General features: G+C 42.5%; 1 protein-coding gene across 1 annotated transcript in view; it reads right to left on the bottom strand.

Annotated features, from left to right (window-relative positions):
* CDKAL1 (CDKAL1 threonylcarbamoyladenosine tRNA methylthiotransferase) overlaps window positions 1-23,497 on the bottom strand; it is a 1,097,522-nt gene that overhangs the window by 413,131 nt on the left and 660,894 nt on the right. Inside the window, exon 10 of the mRNA XM_088475853.1 lies at window positions 20,848-21,014. Within this exon, the coding sequence (XP_088331979.1) occupies window positions 20,848-21,014 (167 nt within the window). The remainder of the gene's footprint in view (window positions 1-20,847; window positions 21,015-23,497) is intronic.

Below are 23,497 nucleotides of genomic sequence, written 5' to 3'. Positions count from 1 at the left end.
CACATTTATATAACATCAGTAAATGTTTGTGAGGGCTGGTGCTTCCTTGGTGAATATCTGATCTTCACAAGTGACCCCTGCATGGGTATTTGGGCTTTGCAGATGGAAGGCTGTATCTCTCTGCCATGCTTCCAGATTGGTGCACTGGAGCAGGTAACAGATAATGATCATCAAGCTGGGTCTGCTACAGAAATGGATTTTAGAAGGGAAAATCAAAACAAGCCACATACAGATAATACTGGATTTTGAAAGAGCTTATTAGTTTCCCAAGAGAGGTGAAATAGATAGAAAAAAAGCACTGAAAGAATGATTTGATAAGTAGGATAATAAGACAGTGTCCTGAAGACCTAGATATTTTAGCTTTTGTATGAGAAGAGAGTGGTCAACAGTGTACAACCGTTAGGTTTGTGTACAACTCTGTACCAAGCTTTTTGTACATGTATATATTATATATACCCATCAGCCATAACATTAAAACCAATGACAAGTGATATGAACATTGATTATCTCATTACAATGTACCTGTCAAGGGGTGGGATATATTATGAAGCAATGAACACTAAGTTCTTGAAGTTGATAAGATTAAGGCAGGTAAAATGGATAAGCATAATGATCTGAGCAACTATGACAAGGGCCAAACTGCCATGGCTAGATGACTGGGTCACAGCATCTTCAAAACAGCAGATCTTGTGGGGTGTTCCCAGGCTGCAGTTGTTCGTACCTACCATAAGTGGTCCAAGGAAAGACAACTGAACTGGCGACAGGGTCATTGGTACCCAAAGCTCATTGATGCGCGTGGGAAGCGAAGGGTAGCCCATCTGGTCCGATCCCAAGAGCTACTGTGACACAAATTGATGACAGCGTTAATGCAGCGTATGGGTCCACGTGGCCGCAGACTGGCAAGTGTGCACTTGATGATTCTTGTCTACAATGGGCATGCAAGCTTTAGAACTGGACCAATGGAAGAAGGTGGACTAGTCTGATGAATCACATTTTCTTTTACATCATGTGGACAGCCAAGTGCATGTGCACAGGGCTGCTAGGTGCTGGCCCGGGGAAGGAACGTGGCCTAACAGTTGGAGGCGTGGCCACGCTCTCTTATGGAAAAAATTCTAGCATCGAGACGGGGGTGCTGTGAGCCAGGGGGTTCTCCAGAGGAGAATGCTGCTACAGCAGTGTGTGCTGGGCTGCTTTCCGGTAAGAAGGAAGAGGGGGGTGTCAGACCCGGGCCCCTCCATCAAGCCCCGGCCTGGGTAATTAGTACCAGCCCCCCCCCTCTTAACGCCCCTGCATGTGCATCCTCGCCTCGGGAAGAGATGACACAGGGATGCACTATGGGAAAAAGGCAAACCAGCACAGGCAGAGTTATTCTCTGGGCAATGTTCTGCTGGGAAACCTTGGGTCCTGGCATTCATGTGGATGTTACTGTGTCATGTACCACCTACCAAAACATTGATGCAAATCAAGTACACCACTTCATAGCAACAGTATTATCTGATTGCAGTGGTCTCTTTGACCAAGATAATAATGTAACCTGCCACACTGCACTCATTGTTCAAGAATGGTTTGAGGAACATGACAAAGACTTCAAGGTGTTGACTTGAACTCCAAATTAACCAGATCTCAATCCAATTTAGAAACTGTGTGGTGTGCTGGAAAAACAAGTCCGAGTCATGGAGGTCCCACCTCGCAACTTACAGGACTGCTATTTGTCTTGGTGCCAGATACTAAAGGACACCTTCTATATAAAAGAAGTTTGTTTGTTTCTTTGTTGGCGAATATCTTCCATAGCTCTCAAGGTAAAGCTGACAAATCTTACATAGTTATTTAGTATAAAAAAGTAAGCTTTTAGACCACATAGTGACAAAGCAACAAATCTTATATATAAAATTCATTGGTTTGTTTTGTTTGTCTGTCTCCAGTTATTCATTCGGACACCACTGCACCAATTGGGATGAAACCAGTTGGATCCTGGCCAGGTTTTAGGGGGGTTAGGGTGCCAGTCGAACCCGGGGAGCCTTTTCTGAGCCTTCCACTCGATAGATTTGGATGAAAACTTCACAGAGTGGTAAGACATACTAGAGCAGGGGTAGCCAACCAGTCAGAGTCAAAGAGACTAAAAATATTTGTAGGTTTGTCAAAGAGCTGAGATCATGCGCACATGCAAAATGGCGTGGCCTAACTGAGGTTAGGTATGATGTTTGTAGGAGCATGTAAAAGCGCATGCACACAATCACCATGGAGGTATCTATTCAAGGGAAAGAAAAAGCCAGAACAATAAAAAAACATTGAATAAACCAAATCCTCATAAAATACACTGAAACAAGCCATATCCACTAAAAAATAAAAATTCACTTAATACAATACAATTCCCCTAGTATCACTCCAGTCCCTCCATGTGTCACTCCAGTCCCCCTCATGTGTCACTTCAGCAGCCCCTCATGTGCCACTCCAGCCCCCCTTCTCTCCCAGGGGCAATTAAAGTCCAGCCACATTCCTCCACACTCAAGCCCCCCCTAGTCACAAATAAAATGAAAAAAAAAACAAATAACCCCCCCCCCCCACAGCTCTTCCCCTATTACAACTGTCTGTGTCCCATTGGTAGGCTCCGGTGTCTGCGACCGCATCATCTGCAGGTTCAGTCACAAGTTGAGCTCCGCCTCCAGTTTGCGGTGTGACATCACCACATCGCCCATACATGTCTCCGTAGTGGAGCAGACTGCGGCAACAAAGGGCGAGCCTCCTCTGATCAGATGCGCCCCTTTTCAAAGGAGGCACTATGTCAGTCAGGGGAACAGCATCAGAACAACAGAAGAGCCGCATGTGGCTCAAGAGCCACATGTTCACCACTACTGTACTAGAGGATTGAGGTCACAATCGGACCTCAAATTGGTGTATGCTGGGCAGAACTTTGACCCAGGGATGCTGGGCAGAACTTTGACCCGGGAAGCCTGTTCTGGGCCTTCCACTGGATGGATTTGGATGAAAACTTCAGAGGGGTGGCAATTGGTCTGGGATGCCAAATGGAGTGGTTGAGGTCCCGGTCAGACCTCACAGTGGAGTGCACCAGAGAAGAACTTTGAACCAGGGGGCCTATTTTGGGCCTTCCACTGGATGGATATGGATGACATCACATAATAAACCTTAATAACTTGAAGATTTAAACCCAGGCAATGCTGGGTACTTCATATAAATAAAAACTCAATGTGGCACTCCCAAACAATAAGACAAGAAGTTATCACAGCAGCATAGTTAGCAACGTTTCAGAGCCTTTATTGTGGCGCTTTCGTCAGGCACAGCAAAACAAAATATATATAGCGTTCCCGCTAGGCTGTTTTAGCGGGGCGCGGCGCCCTGCCCTCTTTCTGGAAGGCAAAAAGCGCCCTGCCCTCCAGAAGGAACGTGCCCTCTCTAGCTCCGGCGCCCTGCCTCGCGCCGGAGCTAGAGTGAACACTATATATATATATATATATATATATATATATATATATATATATATCTATCTATTTGTTGTTCCCAAACTTACTCAAAATTGTTTCTTTTCTTAAATGATCAAATTATGTAAATAGCTATTTACACCTTATTCTTTATAATTTTGGTATCAGATCTGTGTATTTGTTAATACAATTATACTGAATAGGGTACATACACATGTAGAAATGTGAGTGCTCTGATTAATAATGAACAGATTTATTAATTGGCTATGTAGTAAGAAAAAGATTATAATTTTGAGATATCACGTAATAGGGAAGTGGCAGGAAAGGTATGCAGCATATTATGCCTGTACTTAGTTCATCAGGACAGATACTGGTTTACTAGTTTGCTGAAGGGTGTCACTTGTGAAATACCCATGCACAGTGGGTGGAAAGGCGGATTTTGTTTTTTTTTGTGGAAACTATTTATGCTCCAAGACAAACACAGGTTTAATGTGTTTTGGTGTGACAAATTCACATGACTGTGTCCCTATATTACATTTTCTCTCTCCATGATGACCTTTCAGGATGGGATGTTTCTAAAGGGAAAACCTACAACTGGGCTCTGTGTGGGACAGATTAACCCCAAGAAGGTCAAACACAATTGTAGGAAAATAGTTTCCATGGACTTTCCAAATGCTAGGTTAAGTACCATGTTGCTCCATGTGACCTTTTATTTAACAAACAATTCACCTAGTGTCACTAGTGTTAATGACAAGTCAATCTTTGGGAATTACCTAATTCTGAGCGCTTAATTAGAATTAGTGCAGTTTTCTATGATTATTTCTAGGCTTTTACAATGAGACATGGAACTGAATAGCTGATTTTAGAACTGTATATTGCAGGTACTACATTTATAGATATATAATAATAAATGTAAAAAAAAACAACAGCAACTAATAACTATGCATTATCACATTTTATTATTATTTTTTAAACATGCTAACAACAAAACGAGTGTGTGAAGTGATCAAAGAAAGGAAGGTGGTATTTCTCTTTCGAGCAGCCTCCATAAACTGGACCAACAGATATATTATTGCTGGACAATAAAGCTGGGAAGACACTATATGATGTATCGTACAATACATTGCTCCAACGTGGATTGGAACGCTATATTGGACACATCATATAGTGTGTACGTGTGATCGGTCGCTCACGACTGTTGTTGATCACATCATCCCATCTGTTGTTCTGCACAGTAGATGGGACGATGCAATGAGCAACGCTGTACTGTTGTATGCATCGTGTAACCAAACATTGTGCTGTCGTACACTGGGTGATGCAGTGTGGTCATCACGTGCACAATCTATAATTACATTGCTGGGTTGCACCATCATTTGGTGTGTACCCAGCTTAAGAGTTAAATAGCAACTGAGGGCACGGGTGCAGTTGTGGGGGAGGGGCAAGCGGAGCATGTGCCCTGGGTAACAGAAGGAGGGGGAACCAGCAGGGAATCCATAGTTGCAGTTGCGATGTTAGAGTGCAGGGAGGGGACTGGGCAAGCACACAGTTATCCCAATAACTGTGTAACAATAGGCTGCATGGCCCATCTCCCCTGTCTGTCTCTCCATGGCCCAGTCTCCTTCTCACTGACAGCAGAAGGCTCGGCGAGACCTGCCTCACAGGTACAGTAGCTGCTTCTTCCTTCCTGAGTACTGCTGTGTGGCTGCAACAGGAGAGGAACAGATTCAGCAGAACAGATCTCCAACTGGTAAGTTAGGGTATTGTGAGCAGTAGTTGGGTATACTAGATTATGGCATTAAGTAGAAGGGTGAGGTAAGGGGTTAATGATTTAGTGGAGTTAATTGGGATTAAGGTTTTCTTTATGAGAGGGGTCTATTTACTAAGCCTTGTATGGAGATAAAGTAAATGGAGATAAAGTTCCAACCAATCAGCTCCTAACTGTCATTTTTCAAAAACTGCCTGCAACATGGCAGTTAGGAACTGATTGGCTGGTACTTTATCTCCATCCAAATCTTAGTAAATAGACCTATATGCGATGTAATTAGGAGTATAATACGGTCTGTAGTACATGGCAGTAATTGATACAGTCTTTATTAAAAATGTGACAAAGAACTGGCAAATTAATTTTGTTACCCAACATACTGTAAGACGTTAAGTGGAAGGGTAGAATTAGTGGAAGGAACAGCTTGTGATAATTCCTCCTCCTCCTCACACACCACACTCTCCCCAGTTTTCTGCTTGGGCTGTGAGATAAGCGGAGTAGCTACAGCAAATGCATGGAGCAACCCTCATGGGTCTCAATAGGGGGAATAAAGTATTATAATTGCAGTTTAACTTACTGCCACTTCCCCTTAATAGAGTGCATATCTCTCAATGTTGTGAAGGATGAGGCCGAGACTTTCCTGTGCATGCTGGGTTCGCGCGCCAGAAAAATTGGCATAGCCTTATTACGTGCTAGACCACACCCACTGTTGCGCACATTTTGACTGCTCATCAGTGCAGGAGGTGCGGCTACTGCAGGACCCTGAATCCCTGGAGACACCATGCTCTTTTCAGTCCTCAATGATCAACCCATGCACAGCACATGCTCACAAGAGACCCCTCCCTGCTCTTTCCCTCCCAGATCAAGATGGAAGAGGGCATGGGATGACTAAATTGGCATCTACATAAGTTTTGCTAAGGGACTTAAGGTGCCAACACACTTGACGATTTTTTACTCGATCTGGCCGATTCCGACGCATTGGAATGACAGATGGTCGCACATTGCATCTTCAGATCTGCCATGCTGTAGGGCAGATTTGCCAATCTGAGACACAATGCACTTGATGCACGATAGATCTTAAGTCAGATTGGACGTTTTTTACTCCAAATCGTGTGTAGGACTGCCGGGGTGCTGCCGGGAAAGCGTTCAAGGGAAAGCGTACATCGTGACCACATCGCCAAGTGTGTAGGCACCTTCAGTGGTGCAATGTTTTTGGTTCCATCATGACTATGACAAAAGTTGGGTTTGCGATAATTCCTATGCTGCTGAGGCTATTTTTGGGCAGGCCAGATTCCAACATAAACATCAGTACTTCTTTATGTGGTGCCCACACAAACTATTCCTTACTTTTTTACAGAAGACTTTGAATTTCTTGAAAATAGCATTAGTATGATTATTTCTCCTCACACAACAAAGACAATGTATTCAAGAAATAAACCACCAATAAATATTTTGTGGTTCTTTCGTCAGCATTAATCCACCTTTATAAAACAGCGAATAAGCCAGCTTTTACATTTAAGTTTTCATAATAAAATCTGCACTGGAAAGAGATAATGTTTTTATATGAGTTGGGTACGGGATGCCGTTGCTCAGGATCCCTGCAGTCAGTTAGGATACAGACGCCTACAGTCATGAACAATATAATTCCTCTATTGGCGCAGATACAGAAAAATGGGGAAGTCCTTACATATCTTGTTCAGGGTTTGATTTCCTCATATATGCAGTAAATGGACTCTAAGGGTGTCAGTATATCCACATTGATTTTTACCATACTGATTTAGTGTCTCAAAACCGCAAAAAAATAAAGGAACATAGTGCAAAATTGCCAGTAAAAACAAATGAATTTATTACAACATTACACTCACATATTCCACTTAAAATACAAGCATATCGCCATACTTTGTGGGCAGGGGTTCACAATCATTCTGTTACCCAAACCAGTTACCCTCCCAGAAGGAAATGGAAGCGGATGTAATAGAGCGTTTCGCTTCATGCTAAATATCCTACTACTTATCAGTCGGATATTTAGCATCGAGTGTAAATCTCTATGGTATACTATCGCTTGAGCCTCCTGCGGACCTCGTATCTTGTTTGTAGATAACTTTAAGTATGTTCCACAGATTTAAATAATCAAATTGATTAATATATCAGTTTATTATTAAGATTTTAAATATGTGATATGTATTTATTATCGTTTTTTGCGACTTCCTGTTTATATTTCCTATTTTTAGCTTCACTATGTTACCGTGGCAACAGGTCGTGCCGGTGACTTCATCAGTGGGCGCCGCCTGGCTAAACCCGGAAACCGCGACTGAGCACATCGGGGTGGTGTTGGTATAAAGAGAGTACAAGTTTTAATGTATGTTGTATCCTGATGACGATGTATTAAACATTGAGCTGTTGAAGCATCCATCTTGCTGCTCGGGTGAACTTTATCACAGTGTGTCGCCGGTCTGTATTTTATATTGGAGCCCCGCCGCTGGTGCTTCTACGGATGGCACCTGGATTGTTCAATGATCTTTATGGGAGTGCCACCCAAATTGCTTTTTTGTTTATATATATATATATATATATATATACACATACACACACACACACACATAGTATATGGCAAGCTGGATGGCACTCAGAAGTTGGGATGACCTCACACACACACACATTTGAATCACTGAAGTGCTTAGGATGAGTGTCAATTGCCCTTACCAGCGAAGGGGTTAAAAATCCAAAAGTGTTGGCCAAGCAGCAATGTGGCCCACACACCAGCTAATAGAGTTGCAAACGTGCTGCCCAATAGAAAGCCACAAGCAGTTTCATTCAGTTGGGCCACAGGTCAAGGTCACACACGCAAATGACAGACTTACCAAGCTGCCTAACATTTAAAACCAGTAAATTAAGCCGGTACCCACTTCACAGACACTGTTGAGCCTAGGGAGGAACCTTTTCAGCATACAGTACGCAGGGACTTCAAAAGCGGAATGAATAGATCAGTTAACAATATCTGAGATTGTTCCTTTAAAAAGGACAAGACAAAATATGCAATGATCAAATTAGGGGTGAGCAGGTTCGGATTTCTGAAATCCGAACCCCCCCGATCCGAGGCTGATCCGAGTCAGGCTCGACTTTTCCCGCCTGACTCGGATCTGAAATCGAGGCAAAACGTCATCATCCCGCCTTCCGGGTCTTGCAGGTTTTGGATTCTATATAAGGTACCCACGTCGGCGCCATTTTCTCACTCGGCTGTGGAGAGTGAAGAGGGAGGGTGGGAGTTAGGGCTGGCTGGGCTGTGTTGTGCTGTGCGGCTGTTGTCCATAGGGGCTGTGTCCACTCCTCCAAAGTCCATAGGGGCTGGCTGTGTTGTGCTGTGCTGCTGTTGTCCATAGGGGCTGTGGGGGTCATTCAGACCTGCTCGCGAGCGCAGGACGCTCGCAAGCGGGTCGATGTTCGGTGGGAGCTCCGTCGTGCGCATGAGCGAGACCCGGATAGCGACGGGCTCTCCGTCGCTCCGGGTCTCGCACCAAAGGGGGCATGCTGTCGATGTTGATTGACAGCACGCCCCCTTTGGTGGGCATGCCGGGGGCATGGCTGCCAGATGGAGGCGTTCCCATGGGAATGCCTACCGTCTGAAGCCGGCCCCACTGACATCACTAGTGATGTCAGCGGGAGTGATTTTGGCTCTGATAGAGCCAAAATCACTCCAGAGCTTGCGGCAGCGAGACCCTACCGCAGGGTCTCCGTCGCAAGCCCGATGGTGGCGATGGTCTTGACCATCGCGACCATCATCATGGACGCTCGCATAAGTTGTGGGTGGTTGTGGGTGGTTTTCATGGAGGAGGGCCCTGATTCAGAGCGAGCGCTCTGGTCAGAGCGTTCGGCTCTGAATCAGGCCCTGTGTCCACTCCTCCAAAGTCCATAGGGGCTGGCTGGACTGTGTTGTGCAGTCAGTTGTCCATAGGGGCTGTGTCCACTCCAAAGTCCTGTGCAGTGTCCCAGTCCTAACGGGGTGCTGTAGTGTTGTCCAGGGGGTGCTCTGTCCATCAGGGGTGCTCCCCCCAAATGCAAAAAAAGAATATATTTTTCTATCTTTGTGAATTGTGTGCGAAGTAGCCACACGTGCATCAACAAAGTAGCGCCAAGCGTGCGCTTGTGTCCTAAGTAATGGGCCGGCTGGCTTGACCGTTAAAGGGTGCTGTAACCCCCAAAGTGCACTCCAAACAAAATAAAAATTATTTTCTGTGTTTGTGAATTGTGTGCACTGTGGCCGCACGGTTATCAACAAAAGTAGCGCCAATCGTGCGCCTGTGTCATAGGTAAAGGGCCGGCTGGCTTGACCGTTAATGGGTGCTGTAACCCCAAAGTGCACTCCAAACAAAATAAAAAAATATTTTCTGTTTGTGAATTGTGTGCACTGTGGCTGCACGTGCATCAACAAAGGAGCCGCACCAAGCGTTAGCCTGTGTCATAAGTAAAGGGCCAGATGCCTTGTCCGTTAAAGGGTGCTGTAACCCCCAAAGCGCACTCCAAAAAAATAAAAAATTCTTCTTTTTTTTCTGTCTGTGAATTGTGTGGGCTGTAGCCGCACCTGCATCCTCAAAGCATCAGCGATAAGCGTGTCTGTCTGTTAAAGGGTGATTTAACCCTCAAAGAGCGCTCCACAAAAAATAAAAAATTCTTCTTTTTATTTCTGTCTTTGTGAATTGTATGGGCTGCACCTGCATCCTCAAGCAGCAGCGACAAGCGTGCGTCTGTCTGTTAAAGGATTACATCGGTGACAGCATCCAAGTAGGCATGTCAGACAGTCCGTACCTGTACTGGCAGGAAAAAGAGGCAATTTGGAGGACCCTGTACAAACTGGCTCTATTTTACGTGAGTTGCCCCCCCTCCAGTGTGTACTCCGAAAGAGTGTTTAGTGCAGCTGGGAACCTTGTCAGCGAAAGGCGTAGGAGGTTGCTTCCACAAAATGTGGAGAAGATGATGTTCATAAAAATGAATTATCAACTCTTCCAGGGAGACCAGCCTCCAGAACGTACAGAGTGACCTGTGGTGGTGGATTCCAGCAGGGACGAATTAATACTCTGTGAGGATGAGGATGTACACAACACTGAAGAGGGTGAGGAATCGGTGGATGAGGAGGATGAGGACGACATCTTGCCTCCGTAGAGCCAGTTTCTGCAGGGACAGATTAATTGCCAGCTTGTTTTGTGGGGGCCCAAACGAACTAATCATTTCAGCCACAGTCATGTGGCAGACTCTGGCGCTGAAATGATTGGTTTGTTAAAGTGTGCATGTCCTGTTTATACAACATAAGGGTGGGTGGGAGGGCCCAAGGACAATTTCATCTTGCACCTCTTTTTTTTCTTTGCATTATGTACTGTTTTCAAACTGCCATCCTGTCTGCCACTGCAGTGTCACTCCTAGATGGGCCACGTGTTTGTGCTGCCCACTCGTGTCGCTTAGCATAGTCATCCAGCTACCTTGGTGCAACCTTTTGGACATAAAAACACTATTGTGAGGTGAGGTGTTCAGAATAGACTGGAAATGAGTGGAAATTAAGGTTATTGAGGTTAATAATAGCATAGGAGCAAAAAACCCCACAAATTCTGTGATTTTAGCTGTTTTTATGCTTTTTGTAAAAAAAAAATACAGATCCAAAACACAAAACCCAGAACCCAAAACACGGAAAGGTGGTTTTGGCAAAACCAATCCAGATCCAAATCACGAAAAGTGGCCGGTGCACACCACTAGATCAAATATTATACACATCTCAAAATACCAAAGCGGACTTGGCTTAGCAATATATTTCAACCCATAACTTCCAATACAGCATGTGTTCACATTTAACAACTTTGGGGTATATTTCAAAATCTTAAAACTTTGTTTACTTCACTTACAAATTTTTTTTCCATAAGAAACACTCGGAATTTATTTTTTATGAGTGAATGAGGTGAAGAACATCTATTTCAACTTATCAAAAATTATTTTATTAAAAGAAAATAAAAAAATAAAAAAATTATATAGATATATATATATATATATATATATATATATATGAATAGATGATGCCCTTATCTTGCGCTGTGATGTACAGAGATTGCTGCACCTCAAATGGAACCCTTGTTAGTGGGATCCTAACAAATTAGATACAACAAACAATACTTAGAGGGCGCAATGGATAGGCCATTGGGCCATCTCATGGGTGTTTTTTCGGTGAGTGGGTCTTTTTTAGAAAAATTATCATTGGAAGCCTATGGAATCTACTATCAACCATGTTTGAAGGTTTTTAAAGTGAAGAGGTCTATCTAAAAAGACGATTTTGGACAACAATTCCTATATAAAAAAAAGAGGTTTATCCAAAAGGACTAAAACTGGACATTATTTTATAAATTGACTATTTACATCTGGATATTCATAGTGCCCTCTAAGTATTGTTTGTTATATATATTTTTTTACATTTGTAAAAAAAAATAAGTTTTTTTCAAACATCGGAACACTACCAACAGAGCATCTGGAACATCAGAAACATCGTGACCATCACAACTGTCCATTTCACAGCGGCTACAGCCACCAGGTACACTTTAGGGGGTGAGGGTTAATATACCTTTTCCAAGCGGCTGCTAATCTCTGCAGCCGCTAAGTGGGGGGTCCTGTTGTGCTGATCAATCAGCAGTGATCGGCAGTACGGCAGACACTGGTGGAGGGTGTAGACAAGCAGAAGGACCGGAAGGTTCCTCTGAGAGCAGCAGTTGCAGGGAGATTCTCTCCCTGCAGCTGCCCACACTGTTTATCTGACTGGTCGAAATATTGCGACCAGATCAGATAAAGCACAGCCTGGTGTGGTTGGAAAGATGCGGCCATGCCAGGCAAGTGGTTAAACTGAACTTTTTGTGGGAAAAAACCCACAATGTGTATATAACCAGGGCCGGATTAACAATGGGGCGAGTGGAGCTGCAGCTCCAGGCCTCCCATTGAAAATAGGTCCACAGGATACACTGACTGCAGTGCAGACAGGAAAAAAAAACATTTCCTGTCATTGCCAACGAACACCCCAGCCCACTCACCTCACAGCCGCCAGAAGCAGGTTAGCCCATTCTGACCCCTCCTCTTGGCTGGCCGACTGGGTAGGCTGAAGCCCCGCCCACCTCCGGACCACTGAAGCTCCTTCCCCATGAGACAGAGGCTCCGCCCCTTGTAACATCCTTCTCCGATGCGGTGTCAACCAGTCGTCTAGCTCAGGAGGGAAGTCAGCCCAGCATGTCCAGATTAACTTTACACAGGTCAGTGTAATGTCTGGCCCCTGAGTATGTAAGTATGTGTATGTATGTGTGTGTGTGTACATATATATATATACATACATATATATATATACATATATACACACACACACACACACACACACACATACAGTCAGGTGCATACATATTGGGACATCGACAGAATTTTCATATTTTGGCCTCTATTCACCACCACAATGGCTTTGAAATGAAAAACAAGATGTGCCTTAACTGCAGACTTTCAGATTTAATTTGAGGGTAATTACATTCAAATCAGGTGAACGGTGTAGGAATTACAATGGTTTCTATATGTGCCTCCCACTTTTTAAGGGGCCAAAAGTAATGGGACAAACTAAACAATCCTAAATCTAACTTTCACTTTTTAATACTTTGTTGCAAATCCTTTGCAGGCAATTACAGCCTGAAGTCTGGAACGCGTAGACATCACCAGACGCTGGGTTTCATCTCTGGTGATGCTCTGCCAGGTCTCTACTGCAATTGTCTTCAGTTCCTGCTTGTTCTTTGGGCATTTTCCCTTCAGCACGTGAAATGCATGCTCAATCGGATTCAGGTCAGGGGATTGACTTGGCCATTGCATAACATTCCACTTTTTAGCCTTAAAATACTCTTTGGCTGCTTTTGCAGTATGCTTCCCGTCATTGTCCATCTGCACTGTGAAGCGCCGTCCAATGAGTTCTGAAGCATTTGACTGAATATGAGCATATGATATTGCCCGAAACACTTCAGAATTCATTCTGCTGCTTTTGTCAGTCACATCATCAATAAATACAAGGGAACCAGTTCCATTGGCAGCCATACATGCCCACGCCATGACACTACCACCACCATGCTTCACTGATGGGGTGGTATGTTTTGGATCATGAGCAGTTCCTTTCCTTCTCTTCCCATCACTCTGGTACAAGTTGAGCTTTGTCTCATCTGTCCATAGGATGTTGTTACAGAACTGTAATGGCTTTTTTAGATGTTGTTTGGCAAACTCTAATCTGGTCTTCCTGTTTTTGTGGCTCACCAATGGTTTACATCTTGTGGTGAACCCTCTATATTCACTCTTGTGAAGTCTTCTCTTGATTGTTGACTTTGACACATATACACCTACCTCCTGGAGAGTGTTCTTGATTTGGCCAACTGTTGTGAAGGGGCTTTTCTTCACCAGGGAAATAATTCTTCTGTCATCCACCACAGTTGTTTTCCGTGGTCTTCCGGGTCTTTTGGTGTTGCTGAGCTCTCCAGTGCGTTCTTTCTTTTTAAAAATGTTACAAACAGTTGATTTGGCCACACCTAATGTTTTTGCTATCTCTCTGATGGGTTTGTTTTGATTTTTCAGTCTAATGATGACTTGCTTCACTGATAGTGACAGCTCTTTGGATCTCATATTGAGAGTCGACAGCAACTGATTCCAAATGCAAATGTCACACCTAGATTCAACTCCAGACCTTTTACCTGCTTAATTGATAATGAAATAACGAGGGAATAGTCCACACCTGTCCATGAAATAGCTTTTGAGTTGATAGTCCCATTACTTTTGGCCCCTTAAAAAGTGGGAGGCACATATAGAAACTGTTATAATTCCTCAACCGTTCACCTGATTTGGATGTAATTACCCTCAAATTAAATCTGAAAGTCTGCAGTTAAAGCACATCTTGTCTGTTTCATTTCAAAGCCATTGTGGTGGTGAATAAAGGCCGAAATCTGAAAATTCTGTCAATGTCCCAATATTTATGCACCCGACTGTATATACATATATACTCACACATACAAAAAAAATGTTCAGAAGGTGCCACAGATGAAAAAATTGAGATTTGTAATCCTTAAACAGTCCAATACTGGTACTTCTTTTATATATAATTTATCTCCACACTTTGGAGTTCTCCCTTTGGGGTAGTGAAATGGAGGAGATGGTATCTTCAATGAGTAGATGGTAGGTCTTTATACAGTCAGGTCCTATTTCAATTAATAATAGAACATCACCAATGGTATATTGGCAACACTAATCCTTTGTCTAACCCTATAATTGGGGTAAAGGTTCTTGGTTGTTGGTAGACCAATATAGCGGTTCAATATAAAATTACCCTACACGTTTCGTCCATAGGACTTCATCAGGGGTATAGCAAGCCATAATAGGCTATTCATATGAAACAGAATTTATTTTGATCAGAGCTCGGTTGGTGGTAATAACAATGTAGTTCAACCAGGGGATCGTTCATAGACCACTGATGAGTAATGTGATCTCTAGCTGACATGCAGAGCTGACACACACACACATATATATATATATATATATAGGTCTGTGATGTTTCTATTCACTTGACTATATTGTATTAACAAAGCCGAGCAGGATTCACATTGCAGTATTACATGAGAGAGAGAGAGCACCACTGCTTGTTTGTATTGCTCACACATGTTATATATATATATATATATATATAAATATATATATATACACATAAATTAGGTGGGTACAGCAGCGTGTGCGTATATATATATATATCAACATTTTTCATGTTAGCATATCACACCACACCTGCTTCAGTTCTCTTCAGTGTGCCTCAAGCCCCTGTACCCTCCAAATTTACCAGAGTGTGTGTATATATATATATATATATATATATATATATATATATATAGATAATGTCATAGAAGGCGGCGGCACTCAGCAAAAACAAGCACAATAAGGCAGGGTCAAAAAACCTCTGTATTCACTTCTTCAACGTTTCAATCAACGAAGATTTTCATCAGGAAGTACAGGATATACATAAAACACTTACTTATATACACGGGAACCACCACGAGTGCAACTGATCGCGTCCAACAGGAACACCATCTGACGTCATCGCTACGCACTGTGCAGCGGGCGCGACGCCTGACGTGTCCATCACTAAGGAGACACGAGTAAACATACTGAGTGCCACGAACCTACACCATCACAAATAAAACACACATACAGGACTGAGAAATGCATAAGAATACATGGGGTGCGATAATGAATATCAAAGTAAAGAGCATAAGCAAAATAAGCTATGAAAAAAGGACAAAGGTATGCAATGAAAATAGAGATAGCAGGCTGAATGGGAGCATAAGAGGACAAGACAAGTCCTAATCAAAGGCCCAATTAATTAAAGCAGAGTTTTTTTGACCCTGCCTTATTGTGCTTGTTTTTGCTGAGTGCCGCCGCCTTCTATGACATTATCTATCTATACCCTTGCGGAGGGCACCTATTTTTGTTGGAATCTGAGTGCCGGGCTTTTGTTACTTTACATTTGTTTGAGGTGGTGATACCATTCTCTATGCTAGGGCACCATACCGTTTTCTTTGTCGATTTTCCATTGGTGTTGCTGATCTTCTGTTGGTCCATTGATTCAGATTATGTCTCTACAAGTGGACCCTTTAGAACAACCGGGGCTGAGCTGCATTGATTTACCTGTGGGTGATGTGTTTGCATTTTCGGATACGGATGCGGAGAGCATTTTGTTTAAAGACAACTTATCTACTACTGCAGGTGCTGAATCTACAGAGTTTTATTACACCCAACTGTATAGATTAAAAAGAAAAGAGACTGATTATTTTTTGCATGGTGTCACTTTGAGTGATTACTTCAGAACCAAAAAAATCCCAAGAGGTTTCCGGATTCGTAATACACCTACGATAGGGAGGCTTAATCCAGAATTCTGCCGTAAGTGGGCAGCTATTCTTAACAAAGCCTCTTTCGACCTCATCTTATTAGTCGTTGAAGAATCTAGTAGAGAACTCAATATCATCAAAGACAAAATTAAAACTTTTGAAAGTGAGCACTTGAATAAATTGACCGAGGATACTACGACAGATTGGATTGCTAAACTCCAAACACAGGTCGACAAATATAAAAAAGACCTTGTCAAGTTTAAACAAAATAAATTAGTCCTCGTTAACAGGGACTACAAAGAGAAGAAGGTTTATTCCTGGGCTAACAATCCAGTAACAGGCAGAAGACCATTTATAACTGGATATTACAATAGGTATAAAAAGTTTCCCTTAGAAACTGATACCTCTAGCGGTGGTCCCTCCAGCGATCCAGAATGTGCTGGCACCAGTGGCAACACAGCATTGCGCAGACCCCCTTTAGGGGTTACTACGAGAGCAAAAAAGGACTTACAGCCAGGTTATTCACCAGGCGAGGTGGCCAATGCAAGAGGCAAGGCAAAACAAGCACCCAAGAAAAGGAGATAGTCTATAATCTATCCACAAGAGCTCTCACTGCCGATGAATATACAGTACTATGTAAAGGACTTAGTTTTGTACCTACAGTACAATATAACCAATTGAACAGTAAAACTGATCTACATAGACTCAATCGTCAATTAAGGTTGAAGGAGTACTTCAGTGAGACTTTGGAGAGGCCTGATAGACATACCGAATTTTTACCTAGTAAATCCAAATCAACGTTTGAACCTGTCTCTCAGAACAACTCGATTAGGAGCTTTACCAATATGGTAGAGAATAGTATCAATTATTGTGGCTTGCAACGTCGTGCACATTCCAATCTGTCTAATAAGGAACTTAAAGCTTTAAAAAGCTTGAGCACCGATACTAGTATCACAATCCGCCCTGCAGATAAAGGGGGCGGTATTGTGATACAGGATATCTCCGCATATCGGACTGAGGCTTTACGGCAATTATCAGATACCAGGGTCTATTGTAAATTATCATCTAACCCTACCAAACTGTACCAGGATGAACTCACATTAATCTTACAGTCCGCTGTTGAGGATCAACTAATCACAAAATCTACCATGGATTCACTACTCACTTGCCATCCGAAAGTCCCGATTTTCTATATTTTGCCCAAACTACATAAAGATCCGCTCAATCCGCCGGGAAGGCCCATTATAGCGGCCAGGGACTCACTGTACTATGAAGTATCCAGGTTTATTGACTTTTACCTACAGCCAGTTATTCAAGCTGAAGATACTTATTTGAAGGACACTTCTACATTCTTGTACAAGTTGCGTGATCTTATCGATTTACCTGATGCCTGTTTCCTATGTACCATCGATATAGTCAGTCTATACACTAGTATCCCTAACAATAGGGGGCTTCTAGCTGTTGAACAACTGTTATGCAATAATTTAAAATTTAATGGTCCCGATTTATCTTTTTTTCTTCATCTCCTGTCTCTTACGCTTACCAGAAACTATTTTTTATTCGATGGGTCATACTATCTGCAAACCTTGGGCTGCGCTATGGGTTCTTGTGCGGCCCCAGCTTACGCCAATGCATTCATGTATCGCGTGGAACAAGACTTATTCTTTAGTAACAGAGCCTATGCCGACAAAATTAGGTTCTTCACGCGCTACATAGATGATGTATTTGTTATCTGGTTGGGTAGTAGGGATGAATTCCTACAAATGATGAGTGAGGTTAATGATCTTGATCCAGACATTAAGTTCACCTATGATATCAGTGCTGAAAGTATTCATTTTCTAGATGTATTGATCACTTTATCGAAAGGCAAACTCAGTACGTCCATCTATAGGAAACCCACAGATCGCAATAATGCCACTAGTCATCACCCCAATAGTCTTATCAAGGGATTACCTTATTCTCAATATTTGAGAATTCATAGAATTTGCAGCGATCCTGCTGATGAAACAGTACAGATGGACAAAATGACAGAAAGCTTTTGCCGTAGAGGGTATTCATCCAATACTCTTAAACTTGCTAGACAAAAAGCCTTATTGGCTCCGAAAATGGTGACAGAATCTCAAAGGAACACTAATAATGTAGATGGCAAACTGGTTTGGGTTAACAGTTTCAGTACCAGTAGAGGATTCATCACTAAAACTGCCAAAAAATATTGGCCATTAATCAGCACAGATACCAATTTACCTGCATTACACAATACTACCTTATTACCCTGTTACAAACGGGGTAAGAATATCCGAGACTGGTTGGTGCATAATGACATCACCAACTTTGGGAACCCTAGTAAATCACACTCTATGACTAAAAAACCTGGCAATTACAAATGCCTAGGTTGTACCACTTGTAGCTTTCTGGAGACTGGTGACAGTTTCGTACATCCACATACTGGTTACCGTTATAAGATTAACTTCGTCCTTACCTGTACCAGCCAATATGTCGTATATTTTATCAGGTGTCCCTGCGGCCTTCTATATATTGGCAAAACGACCCGTCAACTGCGGGAGAGGATGGCATTACATAGATCGGCCATACGTCAAGCCCTAAATGGTGGTGATACCGATCAGCCAGTGGCTCGGCATTTCAAAAATTATCGACATAGTCTGTCGACCTTACACTACAAGATGATTGATCACGTCCCCATGAGTGAGAGGGGGGGGTGACAGAGCCAAGCGACTGTTGCAGATTGAGGCTAGGTGGATACACCGCCTCAATACTCTACAGCCTAACGGGCTTAATGAAACGTTGTCATTAACATGCTTTAATTAATTGGGCCTTTGATTAGGACTTGTCTTGTCCTCTTATGCTCCCATTCAGCCTGCTATCTCTATTTTCATTGCATACCTTTGTCCTTTTTTCATAGCTTATTTTGCTTATGCTCTTTACTTTGATATTCATTATCGCACCCCATGTATTCTTATGCATTTCTCAGTCCTGTATGTGTGTTTTATTTGTGATGGTGTAGGTTCGTGGCACTCAGTATGTTTACTCGTGTCTCCTTAGTGATGGACACGTCAGGCGTCGCGCCCGCTGCACAATGCGTAGCGATGACGTCAGATGGTGTTCCTGTTGGACGCGATCAGTTGCACTCGTGGTGGTTCCCGTGTATATAAGTAAGTGTTTTATGTATATCCTGTACTTCCTGATGAAAATCTTCGTTGATTGAAACGTTGAAGAAGTGAATACAGAGGTTTTTTGACCCTGCCTTATTGTGCTTGTTTTTGCTGAGTGCCGCCGCCTTCTATGACATTATCTATCTATACCCTTGCGGAGGGCACCTATTTTTGTTGGAATCTGAGTGCCGGGCTTTTGTTACTTATATATATATATATATATATATCAGTTGAATAGGCAGCACTGTCGACGGTTTGTATAAAACACACTAAAATCCATTTAAGTTGTCAACGTTTCAGAACTTATATTCATTCTTTCGTTAGGATTGCTGAAAGGATGTATACTGAAACGTTGATAACTTAAATGGATTTTAGTGTGTTAAACAAGTCGTATTCGACTGCTACATGGTCAGAGACCTTCACACGCCAAGGTAATTAGGAGGGCACCAAATGCCATAGCACTATACTTTGCACAGGAATGCCGGCTGCCTAAACATACACATAGTCATCAACGTAGCAGTGCTGGCTCCGGAGCGCCCTGTGCCCGCCCTGCCCCCTAAGGGTATGACGCCATGCCATCGCACCTAGAGACTGGGCCCACTAGCACCTGGAAGTGCAGCACTGCCCGGAGCGTCCTAAGAGGATGCTGCACAGACTGCAGGGTGTCTGTCTGGGCAGCACTGCAGTAGTGATACTGGCTGCAGAGTGCTGTTCCAAGCACCCTGATAGCCAGTAGCTGCACATACTATCTCATTCCCGACCTCCCTATCCTGTTGAAGAAAATAAAAGTACACACTGAGCAAAAAACTGCAGACAATATAGTTTACATCCTTTCACAAGGTTGAAGTTAGGCACCAGCTATTGCCTCCATGGAACCAAACACAAAGGCCACACCCCTATGCAAACCACGCCCACACCACACTGGTCACGACCCCACATCACCAGTCACACTGCTGCAGCACTTGTCATACCCCCTGCAACGGCACACAATAGGCCCACCATAAATTCCAGCTCCAGGCACATGTGGACATTAATCTTGCACTGTATATAACAAGTATTACATAAAATATATTGTTGAGATTGTCAGGGCTATCAGATGATGCTCAGCACTAAAGGTGCATACACACATAAGATTTTTTGAACAATTTGTCGATAACGATGTCGTTATCCTTCAAAAAAATCGTTCAGTTTATGAGTTATAACGATGAACGATAATCACAAATGCGCACTCCCGTTTGTAGTCATCGTTCATCGTCCATTTCAGACTGTCCAAAATTACAATTTTCATTAAGGGAAGGAACATTATTCGTTCAACGTTCAAAAAAATCGTTAAATTTTTCAAGGGAAAATCTGAAAGAAAATCTGACAGAAAATCGTTGGTTACAAAAGCATTACGTGTTTATGCACCTTAAGTGTGACGTTTCAGCAAATTTTGAGTACAGAAGAAAAATCACAAGTTAGGTCATCTGTATTAAATACACTGCATGTTGGTGCTTCCACCACCATCTTCAACTACAAACACTAGTAATTTCAGACCTATGGAAATAGTTTATGTATCTTCATGTTCTTACCTCCAAATGCTCTAAAATATAAGGGGGGTTGGTCATGCCAAGTCTCAGCATTGCGCCCTCAGGGATGACATCAACCAGCTTCCAAAGAAGGGTTGGTAGATCTGTGCCAATATCTCTGCCATAAGCTCCTGTGTCTTCACTGGTCAGCCAGATCTCACAGACACCCTCTGTGGATAAAACAAGGAGATAATGAGAGAGGTTTTTTTTTTATTATTTATCATACAGCTGCTCTTTTTTAATTCAGTGCTTGGCAGAGCTATTATTCAACCACTCTGGATTGTCCATTGTAAAGAAAGACGCTTATCCCCTGGGCAGTGATGGGTTATTAAGTTAATTTTGCGATCACCATCGTGCTGTAACAATAAGGCAAATGATTACTGTGTTCCACGTGAAGATTTACACTTACTGCTCATGAACAGCATATGGCATTGAAACAAGCCCATTGCACACAGTGTATGCTAAGACTATTACACAATACAAAATATATTCCTTCTAGTCTCAATACATATATGAAAAGACAGAATAACATATGCATCTGTATGAAAATTAAAGATAACATGGAAAATACTTTCATAATGAAGAATACCCAACTAGTCGAAAAATAAATTCAACTCTGTCTGATGTACACAGAATGCCAGATGGGAAGGTGACCAATATATTCACTGATTTGTCCTCGCGGGCCATAGAGGTGTGCAGGAAAATGAGTGAGGGTTGCCTACCACATGTGTGCAGCCGTATATAGCTCATAATTAAATTTTTCTATGACTTATGTTTTTTCAGTGATATTTACTACCAGCGGGGGGACCGGACAAAGTTGTACCATACTGAGGTCCTGTGAGAGACAACTGAGAAGAGGCCTGCTGCTTAGTCCTAAACTCAGGTTTTTGTAAAACTACAGTGGCCTGTGGAATAGTGGTGCCTTTAAACTCAACTTGACAAAGATACTACAGGATTGAAATATGTCCATTTTGTGGCGGTGAACTAATTGTTGAAGACAAGTGGACAACCAAGAGGAACAATTTTATCAGACTGTTGGTGACATCTAAAAGAATATGGATCTCTATGATATTTATATATCACAACTGTTTATAACTTATCTCTGGTATGGACCAATCTTGTTCCTTTTTATTATGTGATTTTGAGCCATAAGAATATGGTAATTGTTTTCTATTGTTCAATTAATACATTTCCTCTTTAGGGCTTTTACATAATTTTTGTCCATTTTGTAAGATTACATATTCTATATGGTGAACTTAGGACAACCCAGAACAGGAGTCAGCAGAGATCTACCAGGGAGAGAATTGACTATATACCTGCTTTAAGAAAACTTTAAATAAGCACAATAAAATAAAGTAAGGGTTCTCCCGGCGGAAGACAACAACAAGAGTTCCAATCAATTTATTTTATAGTACAATCTCAATTAGGGTACCCTACCCTTTACGTTCAACTGTATTACACTATGCATACTGTCTTCTGTTTATATTTTATGAAAAGGTTTTATAAAAATTGAAGAACTTTAGACCAACAAGATTGTTTTGTAAAAGTGCCCAGCAGACTATCCCTTTGTTATTGTACTGCTTACCCTTTGGTTAGTACTTGGTAGATTGACCAGAGAGTCATAGGGCTGCTATTGTTCTACCATTTTGCCCCTAAAATAGTGTTTGATTCTTTGATCTACCTTCCTGGGCTGAGACATACACCTCACTGGGCAGTGGGAAGGTGGGGACATGCTATACAAGTAGCATCAGCCCACTGTGTGATGACGTCCACTTTACAATAAAGAAAAACAGGATCTAGGAGGGTAGTCAAATCTCCCAAATGGACTCACTAAAATTCGGGAAGCTCTTGGACATTCCTGGGAAATATCTTCTGTGATTCAAGCAATCTATCATATAATGAAGTTGAATTTTTAACATGACCATTATCCTAATTGCAAACCTTTTTTAAATAATTTTCAGGGACACATTATATCTAAGTCAATCCTGATTGATCATTTTCAGGTTACTACAAGCCCTATAATGCCCCCCTTTCAACTGTACTGACTTTGAAAGGACAGTCCAAATTCAAGGGCTCTGGGAGTAATTCACAGATGTACGCTAATGGTACTACAAATTTGTATGCAGTGGCTGTATGAAAATATGCAAATATAGCAGACACCAGGATTTTTATTGAGAAGCCTACTGGCTTCCTTGTAAATCCAAGAGATATGCCCCAAAAACAGTCACAAAATGCCAGCATTTGAGTCAACCATCAGACCCCTCCCCACCCGTTGTCATTCACAAACGGTCCCACCTTCCTAATCAGTTTTGCATCACAGAGGCAGCAGAGTATATCAAAACAGCAGTGAATGGGTCCGCTCATTCCTGCCATTAAAAAAGACGGGAAAAGGGCAACTCACCAAATCCTCTCCCGCATACATTTCTGACCTTCTCTCCCTTCACACTCCCGCCCGTCCACTTCGCTCAGCTAATGCATGCCGCCTCTCTTGCCAACTGATTACTTCCTCCCACTCCAGCATCCGAGATTTTGCCCGTGCTGCTCCCTACCTTTGGAATGCTCTCCCTCTCCCTATCAGACTCTCCACCTCTCTACAAATCTTCAAGCGGGCTCTCAAGACCCACTACTTCATCAAGGCCTTTCAGCACTCATC

The sequence above is a fragment of the Taudactylus pleione genome, unplaced genomic scaffold, assembly GCF_031769625.1.
Source record: "Taudactylus pleione unplaced genomic scaffold, aTauple2 ptg000179l, whole genome shotgun sequence".
Lineage (NCBI taxonomy): Eukaryota > Metazoa > Chordata > Amphibia > Anura > Myobatrachidae > Taudactylus > Taudactylus pleione.
The sequence above is the reverse complement of the archived record's forward strand: the minus strand, read 5'-3'. Positions and strand labels throughout refer to the sequence as shown.